The 20,298-nt window shown below is 44.0% G+C and overlaps 1 protein-coding gene across 1 annotated transcript in view; it reads left to right on the forward strand.

Annotated features, from left to right (window-relative positions):
- The window catches only part of HMGXB3 (HMG-box containing 3), a 116,457-nt gene that overhangs the window by 55,764 nt on the left and 40,395 nt on the right, over positions 1-20,298 (forward strand). The window contains exons 8-11 of the mRNA XM_082255107.1: positions 8,271-8,434; positions 14,333-14,430; positions 15,877-15,972; positions 17,129-17,275. Coding sequence (XP_082111233.1) covers positions 8,271-8,434; positions 14,333-14,430; positions 15,877-15,972; positions 17,129-17,275 — 505 coding nt within the window. The remainder of the gene's footprint in view (positions 1-8,270; positions 8,435-14,332; positions 14,431-15,876; positions 15,973-17,128; positions 17,276-20,298) is intronic.

Genomic DNA, 20,298 nt, shown 5'->3' on the forward strand with positions numbered 1-20,298 from the left:
CAGATTTCGAGGTTGAATAAAGCCACATTGTTGCCTGTGGAGAACGCTCCATCCTTTAAGGATCCTACGGATAGGAAGGCTGAAGCGCTGGTACGTCATCTTTTTACCATGGTCAGCTCAATTTTGAGACCGGTGTTTGCCGTTACCTTGGTTTCAAAGACCTTGACGGAGTGGGCGAAGCTGTTACGCCAAGATTTGTAGGAGGGTCAGCACCCCCAGGAAATGACCGAGCTGGCGGAGCAAAAAATTCAAGAATTGCAATATATCTGTGATTCCTCCCTGGATGCAGCTCCGTTAGCCTGCAGGGCTTCGTGACCGCTGTGACTTTACGTTGCATGATCTGGTTGAAATGCTGGTCTGCCAGATCTTCCATTTGTGGGTGACCGTCTGTTTGGAGCCTCCATGGAGGAGATCATAAAGGGTCTCACGGGAGGCAAGAGTACCAAACGTGGTCTGGTCTTTTCGGCTCACAAGCGGCCCTTTCGTACCACGGGGTCACAGGACAAAGGGTCCAAACCCTCCAAAGACCTTTCTCGGGGGATTTCAAGCGACCCTGGGGTAGGTCCAAGGTGGGTTCCTCTGGCCTCACGGGAGAAGCCCTCCTCCACTTGAAGGGACGTCCTCAGCCATTCCAGGAGTGGGGGGGAAGTCTGTTTCTTTCTGGATGCATGGATCTCATTCATCCAGGACAAGTGAGTTCTCGAGTTGGGTCGGTCCGGTTACAAGATCGAGTTTTGGTCCTTGCCCCCGCCAAAGTTCTTCCCTTCAAATTTGTGTCTGTCCAAGGATTGCCTTCAAGGCCTTTTTGGAGCGGTTAAGGACTTGTTGTTCCAAAGGGTGATAGTTCCTGTTCCCGAGTCGGCCCAAAGGGTGATAGTTCCTGTTCCCGAGTCGGAACGTTTTCAGGGGTTTTATTCCAACGTCTTCACGGTCACCAGGAAGGAAGGAAAGGTTGGGCCTATCCTAGATCTCAAGGCCCTGAACTATTTTGTGCGGGTTAAAAAATTCAGAATGGAATCAATCCGATCAGTCGTGGCTTCCCTCCATCAGGGGGACTTTCTAGCTTCCATTGATATCCAGGACGCTTACCTTCATATTCCGATCTACATCAACGTTTTCTTTGCTACGTGAAAAGAATATACAAGGTATATGCCACGCGCCAAAGATAGGGTTTATGGTGGATATATAAATAAATAGAGGAATCTGATAAATTAGAGATACAAATGGAGGTAAAGCAGCTGCTGTACAATAAAAGATGTAGTGTAAAAGAATGGTCTTATTAAAAAAAGGCCAAATACAGCGCTTGCTAGTTGGATAACTAGTTAGATGGCATCATCAAATGCCGATCTTTAAAATAAATTTAAATAAATTATATGTATGGAGATTCCCAATATTAGTTAGACCTATATTATAAAATGCATGAATGACTTGATATATGACATATAAATATATAAAATCCACAATAAAAGAACAATAAAAAGTGATTTTGTGCTCACATTATAGTCCTTTGTGCATGAGTGACTGTGACATAAAATTCAGGTAGAAATATCTAACAATAAATCATTTTGCAATAAGCAATATATGTATAAAATTCAATAATAAAAAACAGTCCAATATTAAGCGGTGACTTTGTGCTCAAAATAATGTCCTTAGTGAGAGTGATTCTTCACAATTGGAAGGTGCAAGTGCTGTGACTTGATTGGCTATAGTGTCGATTCCTTGTCCAGAGTGAATGAATGAATTGGGTCACTTACCAGATGTAGTGGGTTTTATATGTCATATGACATTAAGACCATTCGAGCTTTGGTGGCCTCCTGGGCCAAAAGGTTCCCCTTTAAGCGGTCCTGTGGACTGATAAAAGCTCCTCTGGACTCTGGGGTGTAACAACCCAGTTGATAGGGAAGGAGAGAAAAGAAAGCTCCAAATAGCGTAATAAAGTCAGATATAAAGTTTATTGCCCATACATGGGGTTCCAAACAATGAGAGCAAAGTAAAACACTCTCCCTGGTGGTCAGCGGTGCGGGCTGTGCGTCCTCCTCGCGGAATCAACAGGCTTACTTCCGGCATGCGTTCCACCCAGGGTAGTGTAATGACGCTATGCGGTCCAAACTGGCGCGTTTCGTCACATCCGGTGACATCTTCAGAGTTTTCGAAGAATGATCAATCAATGTTCGAGTCGAACTTGGCTTTGACTCGAACTCAAAGCTTATCCCTACTTTGCGTTTTTGTTAGACATGGTTCGGGCTATCAGGGTGTACTTTATGGTGACTGAGTCAATTCAGAATTCGGATTTCTTGTTTGTTCTGACATGGGGTCCTCGTAAGGGACAGGCTGCGTCTGCTGTGACCATTTACAGATGGTTCAGGTAGACGGTGGTACAGGCCTACTCCATTAAGGGTCGGGTTCCTCCATTCCCTCTTAAAGCGCATTCTACGAAGGCGCTCGGTGCCTCCTGGGCCTTCCGTAATCAGGCGTCAGTGGTTCAGGTGTGCAAAGCGGCTACCTGGGCGTCAGTACACATGTTCACTAAGTTTTACAAAGTGGATATTTTTGCATCTGCGGATGCTGCTTTTGGCCGCAAGGTTTTTCATGCCGTGGTGGCAGAGACTTCTGCCTGTTGAGGGTGTTTCTTTCTTATATGTGAGCTCCAGTTGTTCCTGGTTAGGCTCCTTGGTTACCTGGTTGGCTATGTTTAGCCCATTGGGAATTGTCTTGCTGTGTTCATTTCCCACCCCTCATGTTATTACTGCTTTGGGATGTTCCATTCGACTAATGAAGATATGTCGCTGTGTCCGTCAATGAACGAAAGAGAAAACTGGATTTTTGTCTTTCCGTAAAATCCTTTTCTCTGATGTTCATTGACGGACACTGCACCCACCCCACTGTGGAGTTGGGTTATGTATTCTTCTGACACTGTTAGTTACAAAACTGAATCCTAAAAGCAGGAAGAGGGAGTATACCACCTGGTATTGCCCCATGGGTGTATCTGAAAGTTCTGTCAACTTTGTTACCCCTTTTCCGCCTTGTGTCCTCCTAGGAAGCGCAGCATAACCCATTCGACTAATGAAGATATGTCACTCTGTCTGTCAATGAACATCAGAGAAAAGGATTTTACGGTAAGACAAAAATCCAGTTATTTTTTTTCCGCTTGACTGGTGAGTTTTACCCTTGAGTGTTATAGGACACTATACGTAAAGGGGTAAGGAAGTAGTTGGGTGTTAGCCATGGAGCAAGAGGGGAGCAAAAAGCAAGATAAAGCAGCAACTCGCCAATGTTACGTGTTAAGTCAAGCTCAGAAATTCCAGGGACCTGAATGGGTGTCAGGAGTCCGAGTTTGTGCGCAGTTTTCAAATCAAGACTGGTCTCTAGGAGGAAAGAAAAAATTAGACAAGAAGGAGGTATGAACAAACAAGTGAGAGAGGTGTAATGGGACCCGTGGTGGTCCCGAAGGTGGGAGGTGAGTCATTCCCTACACCTTTTGTAGTGTATAGAAAATACCTCCTCTACTGTAGAGGAGGCAAACCTGCCCCGGAGATTTTAAAAATCCAGATCTCCGAATCAGGGGGAGGGGCAAGAGTACCCTTGTTTCATTAATTTTCAAAAGGGCTGAGTCCAGCTGATTTTGTAGATCCTGTTTGTGTTCCAAGTTTTGGTTGGTTCTGGCCACTGGGGTCTAGTTTCTGCTCCAAAGCTTCTATGCCGGATCCCAAATTTTGTAGATCCGCTTTAATGTTTCCAGAATCTGGGTTGCAGTGGTTTGAGGCCACGATCAAGCGAGTCTTCAAATTTTGTAAACATTGCTGAAATAATATCGGTTACCCGGGATAGGTTCGGCAGCCTGGGCCAAACTGTGAGGTGAATATGGGAAGTCTGCCAGTGTGTGCTCAATAAGTGACTGTTGAGGCTAGGGACACGTCCTATCAGAGGAGTACTCCCGATCGAGGAAGGGCTCCGATTCATCACAGGGGATGTTATGTTAAGGAGCAGGGAGTCAGGCTGTGGATGTGACTGGGAGCCGTCCACCATCTTGCAGCTCGCAGCCTGTAACTCACTTGCGGTGAACTGTCCCAGGAGGTCCCGGCGTGCTGTCCCCTATGTCCTAGGGCAGACCCGAAGGTGTGTATCGTTGGAGTGGGATGGAGCTCCCGAATCAAGCGGCAATATTGGGACCCGCTGCGTATTTATTTTTTTTCTCTGCAAGGACATAGAAACCTACATCTGTATCGTCGATTAACGGAGACAGAAAACATGGGCGTGGGCTTCACAGTGACTGCTCACTGTGATTGCCAATCAAAGAACATTCCGGATCCCAATCATTAGAATGGGGTTCTCGGTGAGACCCCCAGTCTCTGTGCTGGGAGTACACCGTGCGGGCCGCTCCCAGCACAAGAAAAGATACGTAAATATGCGTCCCCACGGAAAAAAGCCCAGTCCAGTGGGGTCGCGTATTTGCGTACAGTCGGAGGGAAGGGGTTAAATTGAAAATACATTTAACAAGCTAAGTATTATATGGGGATTTTAGTGTTGTAGTTTACATCTACTTTAAAGCCTAACTTCAGGCAGATACAACATTTTTAAATTGTCACTCTGTCACTGTTTATGTTCCCTGAAGCAGTTCTTTTTGCTGGTCTCCAACAAGTCTTGTACACTGCCCCTCTGTCTAACATCATCCCACAAAGTGCAGAATCAGTGGGCATGTGTTTAGGATGTGATGTGGTCTCTAGATAAAAGGGCTTAGTGGGATGGGGGGCAATTTTAAAACTGAACCCCGGGCTGGAACAAAACAAATATCCTTGCAGCGGGGTCACCCCGCACTGCAAAGGCTAAATGCTCATTATTCCTAGGGGTTAGGGGAAGAGGCTGTATTACTCTAATTCCTGGCTCCAGTGCTGCCCTCTTACTCCTGGCCTGTGGGTGGTCCCTTTACATTATCACATACCATGCAGAGCAATTAATCCTGCATTGTAGGTTTAGGGCAAATTTGTGACAGAAACTAATAATGGTTTAGGCCCTAGTTCCTGGCTGGGACTTCGGTATTAGTTTGTTTTTTTATTTTAAAGGAAACCTTTGTTAAAATTTAAATTTTTTAGCTAGTTATGTTCCTGAAAGAACTGCAAAGATCTGCTGTCACAAAGGGTGATTGTGCCAGTTCCTTTTCAGGAACGCTTTCAAGGGTTTCATTCAAACCTGTTTACTGTTCCCAGGAAAGCAGGGAAAGTGCTTCCAATTCTGGACCTCAAGGCTCCGAATCGCTTTGTGCATGTACAGAGGTTTGGAATGGAATCCATTTGCACGGTAGTGGCGTTCCTACACCAAGGGGCCTTTTGTCCTCTATCGATATTGAGGGCGCATAGCTGCACATCCCTATTTACACTGGACACCATTGTTTTCTTTGCTTCGCTGTAGTAGAGGAACATTATCAATTTGTGGCATTACCCTTTGGTGTCTCGCCTCTATCCCCCAGGGTCTTCACCAAAGTTTTGGCTCCGGTATTGGCATTACTGTAACAGCGGGGGATTGCGATATGGCAGTTCTGGTGGGCAATCTGTCAATCGCTGTACAGACTCTGCAAGAGTTGGATTGGACCATCAATTTTAGAAAATCTGCTCTGGTCCCAGCCAAGATGGTTTATCTGGGATTGACTCTGGACTCAGCATCTGCGAGGGTGTTTCTTCCACCGGAAAAGCTGCAAAGTTTCAGAGGGTGATTCAGTTGCTCCAGCACTCTGTACTCATTGCAGACTTGCATGCAAGCTCTAGGCCTGATGGTGTCTACCTTCAGGGCGGTTCAGTTTTCTCAGTTCCGCATGAGACCTCTGCAAACGGGTATTCTTGTCAAGTGGAACAAGGATCCAAAATCTTTGGACAATCTGATTCGGTTGAGTCAACGCAAGAAGTGCTCATCTGTAGTGGCTCCGTCCCTTGGCCCTCAGGGCAAGTCCTTCTTTCCATTGTATTGGACCGTGGTATCCACAGGTGCCAGCCTGTCTGGCTGGATGGGGGGGGGGGGGGGGAGTACTTGGAAAGCTGTGTGTCTAGGGGACCTGGACTCTGAAAAAGTCCAGACTTCCAATCAATATTATGCAGCTCGGAGCGATAAAGCTTTCCTTGAGTCCCTGGACAAATCATCTGCAGTGTTGTCCAGTTTGGATTCAATCAGACAAGGCCACGGCCATAGTTTAGGTCATTCATCAAGGGGGCACAAAGAGTGTCCTGGTGGCCGAGATCTTAATATGGGCAGAACATTTTTTTCCAGCCCTCTCCGCCGTGCATGTACCTAGAGTGGAGAACTGGCAGGCGGATTACTTGAATCGTTAGGTGTTGGATCAGGGGGAATGGTCCCTGCACCCGGAGGTGTTTCACCTGTTGTGTGTCTAGTGGGGGACGCCCAATGTAGACCTGTTAATTTCTCGGCTCAACTAGAAGGTACAGCGGTTTGTAGCCAAGTCTCGGGATCCTCTGGCTGACGCCACAGATGCACTGGTGGCTCCTTGGGGTCAGTATCAGCTGATCTATGCATTTCCTTCGCTGAAACTTCTGCCGAGGCTTCTGTGCAGAATAGAGGTGGAAGAGATTCCAGTCATTCTGGTGGCCCCAGACTGGCCTCACGGTCTTCGTATGCAGATCTGGTAAGGTTGGTCGCTGATGCTCCTTGGAGACTTCCTCTCAGGGAAGATCTGTTGTCTCAAGGGCCGATCGTACATCTCATGGTGTGAATCGATTTAAGGTGCATCCACGCTCCTTTTTTCAGTGGCTAGGATATTGGCTTTCTTCAAAAGAGGGGTTGAGCAGCAGTTGGCCTTGGGTACTATTAAAGGCCAGGTGTCGGCTTTGGCGGTGTTTTTTTCAACGCCCTTTTGCTACCCATTCTTTGATTCGCACTTTTATCCAGGGAGTTCGTCGTGAGGCTCCTCTGATACGGTCCCTGTTACCTCCGTGGGATCTTAACTTGGTACTGTCTGTTCTTCAAAAACCTCCCTTAGAAAACTTAGGGAGATTCCTCTGCTTACACTGTCACAGAAGGTAGCCTTTTTGGTGGCTATTACCTCTGCCCACAGAGTGTCTAAATTGGCGGAGCTGTCCTGCCGTTCTCCTTCTCTGGTGGTCCACAGAGATTAAGTGGTACTTTGACCTAATCAGTCGTTTCTTCCTAAGGTGGTTTCTGATTTCCATTGAATGAAGACATTGTGCTGCTTTCACTCTGTCCTAAGCCCAAGCATCCCAAGGAAATTGCCTTGCATTCTTTGGATGTGGTCCGGGCAATTAGGGTTTGCCTGTCGGTTACTGAGTCTTACAGGAAATCAGACTCTCCTTTTTGTCCTCACGGAAGGACCTCGGAAGGGATTGGCTACATCTGCTGCGACCATATCCAGATGGATCAGGCAGACGGTGGTACAGGTTCCACCTTTCCCTGTGAAGGCGCATTCTGCTAGGGCGCTGAGTGCCTCTTTGGCCTTTCGCCATCAGGCGTCAGTAATACAAGTTTGCAAGGCGGCAACTTGGCCGTCTGTGCACACGTTCACTAAATTCTACAAAGTGGATGTGTTGGCATCCTTGGATGCTTCTTTTGGCCCCAAGGTTTTGCAGGCTGCTGTTTAAAAGAGCATTTTTTTTCTCTTTGAGGGTGTATGTTGTTTCTAGGTGAGCTCCAGTTGTTCCTGGTTGGTTAAGTCTAGCCTTTGGGGAATTACGTTCTTTCTCTGCGTTGTTTTCCCACCCCTCATGCAAATACTGCTTTTGGACGTCCCAGTGGTTACGAAGAATATGGAGCTGCGTCTGTCAATGAACGATAGAGAAAACTAGATTTTTGACTTGCCGTAAAATCCTTTTCTCTGAAGTTCATTGACAGACGCAGCACCCGCCCCTCTGTTTTTGAGTGTGTTGGGGTTTTTTACTTCTGACATTGCTTGCAACAAAACTGAATCCTGTAGCAGAGTGAGTGGATTTATGCCTTCAGGGACTGCCATATGGTAAAGTTTTTTTTCTTGCCTAGTCTCCTACTCTTGTAGGGCACAGTTTAACCTAGTGGTTAAGAAGAATATGGAGCTGTGTCTGTCAATGAACTTCAGAAAAAAGGATTTTACGGTAAGTCAAAAATCCAGTTTTTTTTTTGTTCCATCCTGGAGGTCCGCTTTAAGGTTTTTGCAGAGTTAGGCTTAGGTTCCAACCTCTTCAGTTTTACAAGCTATTTTTCTGAAATGGCTTTTTTTTTTTTTCTTTAGTTTAGTTTGTTCTAGTAATAAAGTACTTTTTTTCTTTTTTTAGGACAAGTTCATCCTCTGCTTCATTGTCAAACAAAGTATCAGAAGCCAAGAGTTTCTCAAAACCCCTCGCGATTGCTAGGCCAACAAGAGCCATACTCCCAGCTCCTACCAATTCTAATCGAAGCATCACTGTGGAGTGCACTGGCAGCACATTGGCCTTCATAAAACCTGGTAAACTAATTGTTTTACACCCTACAATAGCACTGTTAGGTGTTTTACCTCTGTGTCTTTCCCTGGTAAATGTCGCCTGTCTGTTCATGGGTCATGCCTTATGACATAGGTCCCTAATGTGGGTACAAGAGGTGCCTGGGTAAGGAATTCAGGCAGGTGTTAAGAGGGATATTAACATGCAGAAAGATAAATGTTAGCTTAGAAAACAATGTTAGTGCACACAAACACAATATGATCCCTTGCTAATAAGTGTGTGGAAGTGATCAAGCCACTTTAACAGCTGTATCACTTCAACTGTAAAGCCAACAATTGGATGAATTGATGTAAACAGCTGAAGCAGCCAGGACTCAGATTACTGTTATGTGACAGTGAAAGGGTTAAAGGGTTATATAGCAAAAACTTTATCCCTGTTAAAAAAAAAAAAAAAAATGTGGAAGGGTCATAACTCCTTTCTGAATTTTATTGCTGTCTGTGTCCCCACTAGGATTAACTCTAGTTCTAGTGACCATGGAACAAAGCATGATGTGAAATCCAAAATATTTAAGCCACAGATACAGTAGGTGAAGAAAAATCTTCCAAAGGGGATGTCTGTTGTGGTAACAGCTTTTCAATAGGAGCTTGCTTTGGAGAGACCTTCTGCTACTTCGTGTACTATTTCTGGGGAAGGAAGTGAAGGAAAGCCCCTGATAGGAAACATGCAGTAAAAACAAAGCCTGAGAAGAGTCTTAACCACTTTTACTGTGGTGTGATGGGTGGCACGGCCAGGCTCAGCAACATAAATATATGTTGCTGAGCACGTGCGCTGGCACGCCGCTCCTGTGACTGCCGACAGGACAAAGTGGTACCTGGCCACAATGAGCTATGCAATCACTTAATCACAATCTCAGCAAATCTGATATGAATAATTTAATTCATAAAAGCTGTGATTCCTATAGTGATGCCGTGATTGACCCACAGCTCTTACATGGTACCTGGGCCAATCACCGCACCGTATACCATGTGATAGCTGTGGGCCAATCACAGAATCACTAGAGAATAGGGCTGAATGATAGTCGATGTGATATCGACTATCGTTCTGCAGGCACGGGCGATATTCATATCGCCGAAGCCACGACATTCAGGAATTAGGCAGAGCGGGGAGAAGTCGGGACTCGGGGGGAGGAGGAGGACTTACAGTGACTGCGTCCGTCCCACACTTCCCTCCCAGCTCTGCCTCTAGTATCCAGCCGACCATTACTCCGCCCTGCTCCGCCCATTGTCTCTCCTGGCTGCATCGGGGGCGGGATCAGGCTGTAATGTTTTTCAATGGAGAGACAATGGGCGGAGCAGGGCGGAGTAATGGTCGGCTGTTGACTAAGAGGGAGGGCTGGAGTACGGGGCGGATTGCATGGCAGCGGAACAGTGTTTGCAGCAGGAGAGGGGGGGAGACGTCCGAAGCATGGCGGAGGAGCACTGCGGGACAAAGGCTGCTACCGACAGCCCGCTTCCTCTACACTCTGGCTCCGACAGAAGGCTCGGGCGGGAGAAGTTCTAGGAGTGTGGTGGATCCCCTGGCAGAAAGCTGAGCTCTGCTAACTGATCCCTCCTCCGGAGACTGTCTGGAGAAATATCACGATATATATCGTTAAAAACGAAATATCGCAATATACTTTTTTCCCCAATATCGTGCAGCCCTACTAGAGAAAGCACAACTGTTATGAAATGTATTAATGACAGCCTAAACTATTGTTAGTGTACATCACTGTAACCGCAATCGCAATGTGAACAAAAAAAAAAAAAAATCCCTGATCACCTCCCAGAGTAGTACAGTGTGACTCTGATGAAAGTTTGAAAAATAAATAAATAATAAAAACAAGAAAAAAAAATGTATTATATTATTTTATTATAGTTATTTATTATACATCGTTTATTTTCTACATCCTGTCACCAGTCATTATCCCTGATCACTGCCACACCAGTCATATGATGACGTCGTACTGCACTGGTGACCGTATGGGGAAAAATTGTGACAAAAAAATGACAACTTTAAAAAAACTCTGCATGCCTCTTACTAAATATATTAGAATGTCTAATTTCCAAAAAGGGGTAATTTGGGGGAGTACTTGTGCTGGCCTGGCTTTTTAGGGCCTCAATAACTGATACCTTTTTGAATATATATCTTAATTGACAAATATAGGCTATGTGGGACTTTGAGTGAGACACCAGCAAGTAATGCCCAGCGTCTCCATCCCTGTATCAGAAAAACTGAAAGTTTGTAGAGACTATAACTTTTACACAGACTAAATAATATACACTGATTCGGGTTATTTTTACCAAAGAAATGTAGCAGAATACATTTGGCCTACATTTTTGAAGAATGAGTATGTATTTGCAAAAGAATTTGTGTTTTTTTTTCAACCTTTCTTGGTATTACTTTGTTTATATATCAAAAACCAACAAAAAACACAGTGGTGATTAAGGCTGCATTCACATGTCAGCGTATGATCGCGGGCAGAACCGCCGCGGTTCCGCCCGCGATTCGGAGATTAATTGCAAATCGCGGGACGCCTAGCGTTGGCCGTTGATTTGCAATAGCCCCCCAAACGCCGAGCGATGTTGCCGCGATTTACGCCCGCCGAATCGCGGCAACATCGCGCAAACAAAATCGCGGGACGCAATACGCTCCAAAGAAGCTCTTGTACTTTTTTGGAGCGTATTGCGTCCCGCGATTTTGTTTGCGCGATGTTGCCGCGATTCGGCGGGCGTAAATCGCGGCAACATCGCTCGGCGTTTGGGGGGCTATTGCAAATCAACGGGCAACGCTAGGCGTCCCGCGATTTGCAATAAATCTCCGAATCGCGGGCGGAACCGTGGCGGTTCTGCCCGCGATTATAAGCTGACATGTGAATGCAGCCTAAATACAATCAAAGCTCCATTTTGTGTGAAAGAAATCATTCAAATTTAATTTGCGTACAGTGTTCCATGACCAAGCAATTGTCAGTGAAAGTAGCACAGTGCTGAATAGCAAAAAATGCCCAGGTCATGAAGGGGGTAAAACCTCCTTGTCATCAAAATCACACATATGCATACAATTTTTAAGAATGCAGTTTATGCAGTCTGTGGAGGGCTGACAACACTACTGAATCCCATAGAGCAGTGATGTTATCCCATTGCTATCTATAGCTCAAAGGTGGTGTTGGCTAGGGGAGAGTTTACGCCCACCAGCCACACAAGCACACTCTCTAGAGCTTTGCAGTCACAAGACTGTATGCAAAGCCAACCTAACCCACTGGTATGTACAGTTGTACATTTAACCACACGCCCCTTGTTCCTTACCACTCCATTCAATCCACAATTTCAGTTCTCTACACTTATTTCTGCCCATTTCCCTTTTTTTTTTTTTAGAAAAACCAAAAAGCTTAACACCAGGATCAGCAAGTTATCCTAGCTCTACAGACATGATACCTTAGCTCAACCTACTCCACAGCCTCTGATACAATTGTTCATTATCAGTTTTAAAATCAGCGCTACAAAATCAATGTCTCTTTAAGGCTGGGTTCACGCTTGGGCAATCACAGACATTGCATGTGATTCTCACCGCATTGTTGTGCAGATCCCATGCAATATCTGTGTGATGCAAATTCAGCCATACAAACTGTATGGCTGAAATTGCATCGCATTCACACCATAATGGTGTAGGACCCTTTTTTTTGGTGCGCATTGAAATCGCATGAGTGTTCACACCTTTGCGATCTGATTCCTGCTACATGTCACAGTTTACACTGCGAACTGATCTGGGGGTGTCATTAACTTTACATTGACACACACAGCCGTTCGCAGATGTTTGTGTGAACCGCCGGCAATTCAGGTGTGATGCGGGAACACGCACATGAATCGCGCTGGTTCCCGCATCGCACAAGTGTCAACTCAGTCTTTGGATCCAATAAAGTACATCTGCTATAAGAATCAACTCTTTATTCTTGAGCTTTTGATGGAACTCCTAATGACAAAAAGAATCTCAAAAAAAGAGGAAACTATATAGTGTAGTATGTTCTACTCCACATGTGCAAAACGTAAAACCATATACAATATTGTGCTTTAATCTATTCAAACTGTATGCAGTCCTTTTTATACACCCTTACCCTCAAAATAATAATGCAAGCCTTCCATCCACCTCAATTTGCTGTTCTTTTCCAGTTGCGCATCCCCCTTCTTGGGAGAAATCATCACCTCACACCTCCAAATTGACGCTCGGAGCTCACAAAAGGAAAAAGGAAATTATACACAATAGTGTGATACTGTAAAATGTATTTACTAAAATATATAAACCAAAACCGACTCACAAATAGTGAGTCTAAAACATGCACGTCTCTTTAAATCCCAGTCTTGCATTCACCACGTGTGCTGTGTTACACTGCTCACTCCATTCACCCTACCACATATACTGTAAATGCTCATCTTCCTTAATTCCAAGATTTGTGCATGCAAAAATCCTCAGAGAAAACAAAATATAAAAATATAGTGTAATACTGCTTTAAGAATTAATCCAATTCCTGTGTTCTACCCACTCACATTTAACATGCAAAACCATATGCTTCTTATTAGTAACCATGAGTTGAGTCACCATTCCCACTATTCACCAGATGATCACTCCATGCACCTTACCAAATGTTGCACAGGTTAGCGCTCCTCATATATCTTTCCACAAAAGTTCCACCAATTTTTCCACGCATCCAAAGTTATGATTCCCCCATGCAGAGATGGCAAAAAGGATCCATAGTGCAGCAATTCTTCTAAAATGATACCATTTGTTACAATGCCAATTCACTTACAAACAAACTGGATAAAATGGACCTTACACCTCACTCAAAATGACCACCGCGGTACTTCCAGTATTCGTGATAATGTCTCTTCCGGCGCCTGATGTCACTTCAGATGCGTTTTGTCCAATGGACTTCTTCCAAGGATGTTTTCAGTATGTTGATGTAATTAATGTCTCTTCCTTGTTCTATTGTAAAACATAACCTGTATCACTAGAACTACTGGAACATATGCATTGTACCATAGGTGTAACTACAGGGGTTGCAATTGCAACCGGGCCCAATGCTCCAGGGGGCCTGTGCGGCTCCCCTGTACACCTGGATAGGAGGGGCGGGGCGGGGGGGGGTAGCATGTAGAGAAATCACTGTCCTCCTTTTTCCTCCTGTTGCTGCAGGAGGAAAATGGAGGAGATTGTTTCCTCTTTATGCTGCCCCCGCCACTCCTCCTATCCAGGTCACTTGTGTTCTGCTGTCTTTGGGCCTCTGTGTACGCCCCTGGTCCCCCCCCCTACTGTGCTGCCCCCCCCCCCCCCCCCACTGTGCTCCCTCCTCTCTCCTGCTGGCTGCTGCAGGGGATATGTCACAATAGAGAACCAGGAAGGGGTCGTTTAAATATGTAACAGCTCCTTCCTTTTCTGAATGGACAGAGTCCTAGTCAGTGACATTGTAAAAAAAAAAAAAAAATGATAAAAAATAATACAATTAAAATACCAAAAAATAAAAACTACTGACACCAGTGGGTGAACTTCCAGGATTGCAAAGGTCACACTTGCGACCGGGCCCTGGCATTCCACCACCGAGGGGAGGCCCCAAGATGGCAGGAAGGGGGTCCCCTGCAGAACTTGTGAAAGGGTTCCGCTGTGGGACCGTAATAAAGGGCCCCGCAATGAGAGTAAAGAGCCGCAAGCTTGAAGGGAAGGGCCCCGGCCAGGGGTCCGGGGGGCCCTTCATGGTTTCTTGCACTGGGGCCCTGAAGGTTCTAGTTACGCCTCTCCATTGTACTGTTCCCTGGTGTTCTATCCTTTAAAAAAAAAAAAAAAAGAGAATGCATTAAAAATGTATTCAAAACCAAAACTCTTGGTTATTCTTTTTCATTTAGAGACATACAGCCCTATCGCATCAGTCGGCCTAAAAGCCAGTACCTTGAAACAACTCGGTCAAGCAGTTTTGCAACAGCCAATGACACAGGACATCACGGTAAAAAATAGGCAAATGTTATCTATGCATTTTATGTTTTCTGCCAATTACAATATTTATATTCATAGAGAGTGTATGATAAAACTTGTGTTCCATTATGTCAGGAAGATATTATTTTTATGTCCAGCACACTTGCCACACACTTAAATGGTTGCTTTGAGTGTGCAGACTGGTGGCTTATTTTCTGTACCGAGATTGTACAAAGCTACACCCCATTCAAGTCTCTGAACTGCAGTTGTGCTGAGGTGCGGTGATCTGTGGTGCTGTCTCATGCTCATGTCTGCAGTTTTTCCACACCACACATAACTGCAGCATTTTAGTGAGAATGGAGCACCCTGATTTTTATGTACCCCGTGTCCCGTGCAGAAAAAGGCAGGTCATTGCTAATAGTGTGAAGGAGTCCTAAGCTCTGGGCTGTTCTGAGTTCCTGAAATTGTGTTTCGATTCCAAATATAAATTCATGTAGATTCCAAATTACATTTTTTTTTTTTTTTTTTTTTTTTTAAATGACAAACATGGTATGCTTCTCTGCTCTGTGCAGTGGTTTTGCACAAAGCAGCCCTGATTCTCTTCTTCTCAGGTCCCCCACCAGCACTCCTGGCCCCTCCCTTCTGTCGTATGCCCCCATAGCAAGATGCTTGCAATTGGCCACCCAAGCAGGCACGCTCCTGAGCTTCTGCTCTGTGTGTCCATTTAGACATGGAGCTGTAGCTCGGCCCTGACCCCTCTCTCTCCTCATTTTTTTTCTGGCTGTGTATGTCTCAGCCAATGAAGAGTGAGAATCCCTGGAGAGCAAGTGCTCTCATGCACATCGTGGGATCGAGAGGGAGTTCAGGTAAGTATTAGGGGGGGCTAATGCACACAGAAGGTTTTTTTACTTTCATGCATATAATGCATGGAGGTAAAAAATCTTTAGCTTTTAGAACCACTTTAGTGAAACTGATACTTTTTCTGCAATAGGCAAAATAATATGTTTGCTTGATAGATAAGTAAATTGTACCTTTTACTGCTCCCCTGCCCCCTAATTCACGGCCACAATATGAAAACTCCTAAGCATTTTTTGACTTACTTTACAATTCTTGAATGCAATCATCTGCACATAATCATTATTACATAATAAATTTAACTGATATGTGCCATGTGTTCCATTGTCAGTGATCATTTTTTTTAGCCAGAACACTGTGGTGTTCTGTTAGATATTTTTGGGAAAATTCAGCAGAATTTCTTTTGGACATTACTAATAAGTACCCCATTTATTACTAATCATCGCAATATTCAACTTATGTCAGTTGATGTGCTAGCAGCTCATGTATTAATCCAGTTAGCGCAGTTTGATATTTTTACTTCCCATTGTAATGGACAGCATCTTTAAAAAGACAACATGTATCATTTGAAAACAACTGCTACAGGAGGTGATATATATTCTGTCTTTTTACTACAATTTAGGTAAGGGCTGACCTCCCAGCACCCTTGTTACAGCCTGAGCTTAAAGTTATGACTGATAGCTTCCCATCCTACAAGTACAGTTGTCCAGTGGCACTGGTGAGTGAACTGTAGAACACTGGTGGCAGTAAAAACCAAATGGTCCACCTAGGCTGCATATTTTATTTAAAAGTCAGCTTTACTTTACTTTATTTTTTTAATTTAGTTGCCTTACTTGCCTCCATTCTGGATCCATTCCTGATCCAAGCCGCACAGCCTTTCTCTTGAAAGTGGCAGCTTCGTGACACTCATGCGTGAAGCAGCCCGATTCATTCCAGTTGAAAGCCAGGCTCCAAGTGACTCCCTGAGGCACCATGGCTCCATGAATATGGCTTTCCCATAGGAATGAATAAGCTTCAGAAATAAATGAAGTGAAAATTGAAAGTACACCTGTAGTCTGGAAAACATTGACGTTGTAAACTAATATTTGCAGTAGATTGTTGACAGGTTAATTATTTTATTTTAGGTACTTGTATAGTGTTGTTAATTTACGCAGTGCTTTACATATACATTGTACATTTACATCAGTTCCTGCCCTCAAGGACCTTACACTCTAAGGTCCCTAACTCACATTCTTACTTACACATACTAGGGCCAATTTAGACAGTAGCCAATTAATTTACCAGCATGTCTTTGGCGTGTGGGAGAAAACTGGAGGCACAGGGCGAAAATGCAAACTCCAGGCATGTAGTGTCTTGGTTGGGATTCAAACCAGCGGCCCTTTTACTGCTAGGCAAATGCTAACCACTACACCACTGTGCCACCTTCTGCTGTAGGCACATACCTTGTTATTTTGGAGTCTTAAGTGCTGTTAATCACCCCATATGGTAGCCCTAAACAGCCTAGTCCTTGACCTTTTTAGACCTGTTTAGTCATCCTGGATTCCCTTGTGCATAACAGCCTTAAGCCGCTTATTCACGTATCCCCCCTTAGCTGTCACTACAACTTGTTGGTAAGATCACATGGCACTTCTACTCCCTACAATTTATCTACAGGAGAATGGTGGTGTGCAGGCTCCAAATTCAGTTTAAAATCGTATGTTCGCATCAGACACAAAACAAACATCATTTTACACCTCACACATATCACAAAGAAACCGCATTCGAAAGGACAATGTGTAATTTGTGTGTGTGACTTGGGTGCTCACTGAGTATTTATGGTTTTACCCTAAAATCTATACATTTAGCTTGACTTTCTTTCATGTTCATTCTAACAGGACCTAGGCCTGGCAACACAGAGAGGGCGAGGGAAATGTAAAAATCCCTTCTGCAACTTCATGTACACCAACAGGCATAAGCCAAAAGTCTGTCCAAACTGTGGCATCAATCTCAAAGACAAAGTAGAAAAAGGACCAAAACCTTTGGTAAGACTGTACAGTATTGTGTGTGTGTGTGTGTGTGTGTGTGTGTGTTTGTGTGTGTAAGTATATGTTTGTGTATGTATGTATATGAAATATATATAATGGGGGGTAGCAGTGTTGTCCTTGTGTCACCATTCATTAAATATTTAAAGGCATGATCGATGGCAGTATGCGCAGGAGAGGAGAGAAGAGAATAGAACTAGGCCAGTATATGCAGAAGAGTAGAGGGTATGAGAATGGGCAGTGTGTGTAAGAGAAGAAGGGCAGAGGGTATACCGATGGGAAGTATATGCAGAAACAGAACACAGAGGGTATGACATGGGGCAGGTATGTACAGGATGTGAATGTATAGAGTATAATGGTGGGTATTACAGTTGTGCTCATAAGTTTACATACCCTGGCAGAATTTGATTTCTTTGCCTTTTTTCAGAGAATATCAATGATAACACTAAAACGTATTTATTCACTCATTGTTTGTGTTTGGCTGAAGCCATTTATTATCAATCAACTGTTTACACTTTTTAAATCAAAATGACAACAGAAACTACCCAAATGACCCCGATCATTAATACAGTGTATTGCCCCCCTTTAACATCAATGACAGCTTGAAGTATTTTGTGGTATTTGTGGATGAGGCTCTTTATCTTCTCAGATGGTAAAGCTGCCCATTCTTCCTGACAAAAATCCTCCAGTTCCTTTAAATTCTTGGGCCGTCTTGCATGAACTGCACGTTTGAGATCTCCCCAGAGTGGCTTTATGATATTGAGGTCAGTAGACTGTGATGGCCACTCCAGAACCTTCACCTTATTCTGCTGTAGCCAATGACAGATCGGCCTTGTGTTTTTAGGATCATTGTCAATGTTGGAATGTCCAAGTACGTCCCATGCGCCGCTTCCGGGCTGATGAATGCAAATTTTCCTCCAGTATATTTTTTGATGACATACTGCATTCATCTTGCAATCAATTCTGACCAAATTTCCTGTGCCTTTGTAGCTCACACATCCCCAAAACAGCAATCCACCTCCGTGTTTCACAGTAGGAATGGTGTACCTTTCATCATAGGCCTTGTTGACTCCTTACCATATGTAGCGTTTATGGTTGTGGCCAAAAAGCTAAATTTTGGTCTCATCACTCCAAATGACTTTGTGCCAGAAGGTTTGAGGCTTGTCTCTGTGCTGTTTGGCGTATTGTATGCGGGATACTTTGTGGCATTTTCACAGTAATGGCTTTCTTCTGGCGTCTCGACCATGCAGCCCATTTTTCTTCAAGGGCCTCCTTATTGTACATCTTGAAACAGCCACACCACATGTTTTTAGAGAGTCTTGTATTTCACCTAAAGTTATTTGTGGGGTTTTCTTTGCATCTCAAATAGGGCTGAAACAACTAGTCGATTAATCGACAACTAATCGATTATAAAAATAGTTGTCAACAGTTGTTAATCGGTCAGCTGATTAGTTGTCCTGCATACAGAATGCATTATTTGTTTACATTTCAGAACATACAGTGAAACGCACATACACCTCAGCACACCATCCATACATGTCAGTAGATGGCAGAGAACTTGTGAATGTGCAAGGAGCAATGCCTCATGGGAAATGTAGTCCTGGGCAAGAGAAGGAACCAACTGATGAAGGCAGAGTTTTTTTTTTTTTTACCTTGCTATATACCTTGCTTACAATCACTTTAAGGGCTCTGTGCAGGGAAGATCAGCATCTGAACCCAGAGAAGGTGGAGGCCGATATAAGGCATTACAATTACATTTAAAGTAAAAGATTACTGGTATTGTGAATTCTGTTTAAAATGATTATATCCATGAAGAAAAAGTCTCAGCTGTTAGTACTACTTTAATATTATTCCCCCCACCCTTCATATAGCTTCATGTTTGACTCCCAGTTAAAATATCCTGCATATCCGACTTCTGGGCATATTTTTTTTACAAACATACACATGATACAAGATATAAATACTTTCACAGTGAAACTATAAGTAGAAATTATAATTATATTACAGTAGTGATTATCTGCTGATTTTTTTTTTTACTATAACTGGCTAAAAGGGCGTGTCCAAAGGGTGGTAATAAACAGCGCATACTCAGACTGGTCTGAGGTAGTAAGCGGGGTCCCCCAAGGCTCAGTCCTGGGACCCACCTTGTTCAATTTATTCATAAACGGCATTGAGGACGGGATCAGTAGTTCTATATCTGTTTTGGCAGATGACACAAAATTGGGCAGGGCAATAACTGCACAGCATGAAGCAGATATCCTACAGAATGACCTGGACAAAATAACAGAGTGGGCAACGACATGGCAAATGAGGTTTAATGTGGAGAAGTGTAAGGTTTTGCACTTGGGGACTAAAAGCATAAAAGCACAATACACTTTAGGGGGGGAAACTTTGGGGGAATCAAAAATGGAGAAAGAGCTGGGAGTCTTGGTAGAGGATAGACTAGGCAATAGCATGCAATGCCAAGCGGCAGCTGCCAAAGCCGGCAGAATATTAGCATGCATAAAGAAAGGGATGTATTCCAGAGATAAGACTATAATCCTTCCACTTTATAAAACTCTGGTTCGACCACATCTGGAGTATTCTGTCCAGTTCTGGTCACCAGTCCTCAGGAGGTATGTGTTGGAGCTGGAGAAAGTCCAGAGAAGGGCAACTAAAATAATTTGGGGATTGGAGGACCTTAATTATGAAGAGCATCTACAATCGCTAGATTTATTCTCCCTGGAGAAGAGACGCCTGTGAGGGGACATGATAGCAATTTATAAACTAGAAAAAAAAGTTCGTCGAGACAAACTTTAAGTTGGCTTGAGATAGCCTGACCAGAAAGTTTGAAAAGTTTAGATCGATCGATAGAAAAGGTTTGAAGATCGATCGATCGATAGAAAAGGTTTGAAGATCGATCGATAGAAAAGGTTTGAAGATCGATCGATCAAAAAGGTTTGAAGATTGATCGATCGATCGAAAAGGTTTGAAGATCGATCGATCGAAAAGGTTTGAAGATCGATCGATCGAAAAGGTTTGAA

Source organism: Pelophylax lessonae (genome assembly GCF_965119305.1).
Source record: "Pelophylax lessonae genome assembly, chromosome: 4".
Taxonomy (NCBI): Eukaryota; Metazoa; Chordata; class Amphibia; order Anura; family Ranidae; genus Pelophylax; species Pelophylax lessonae.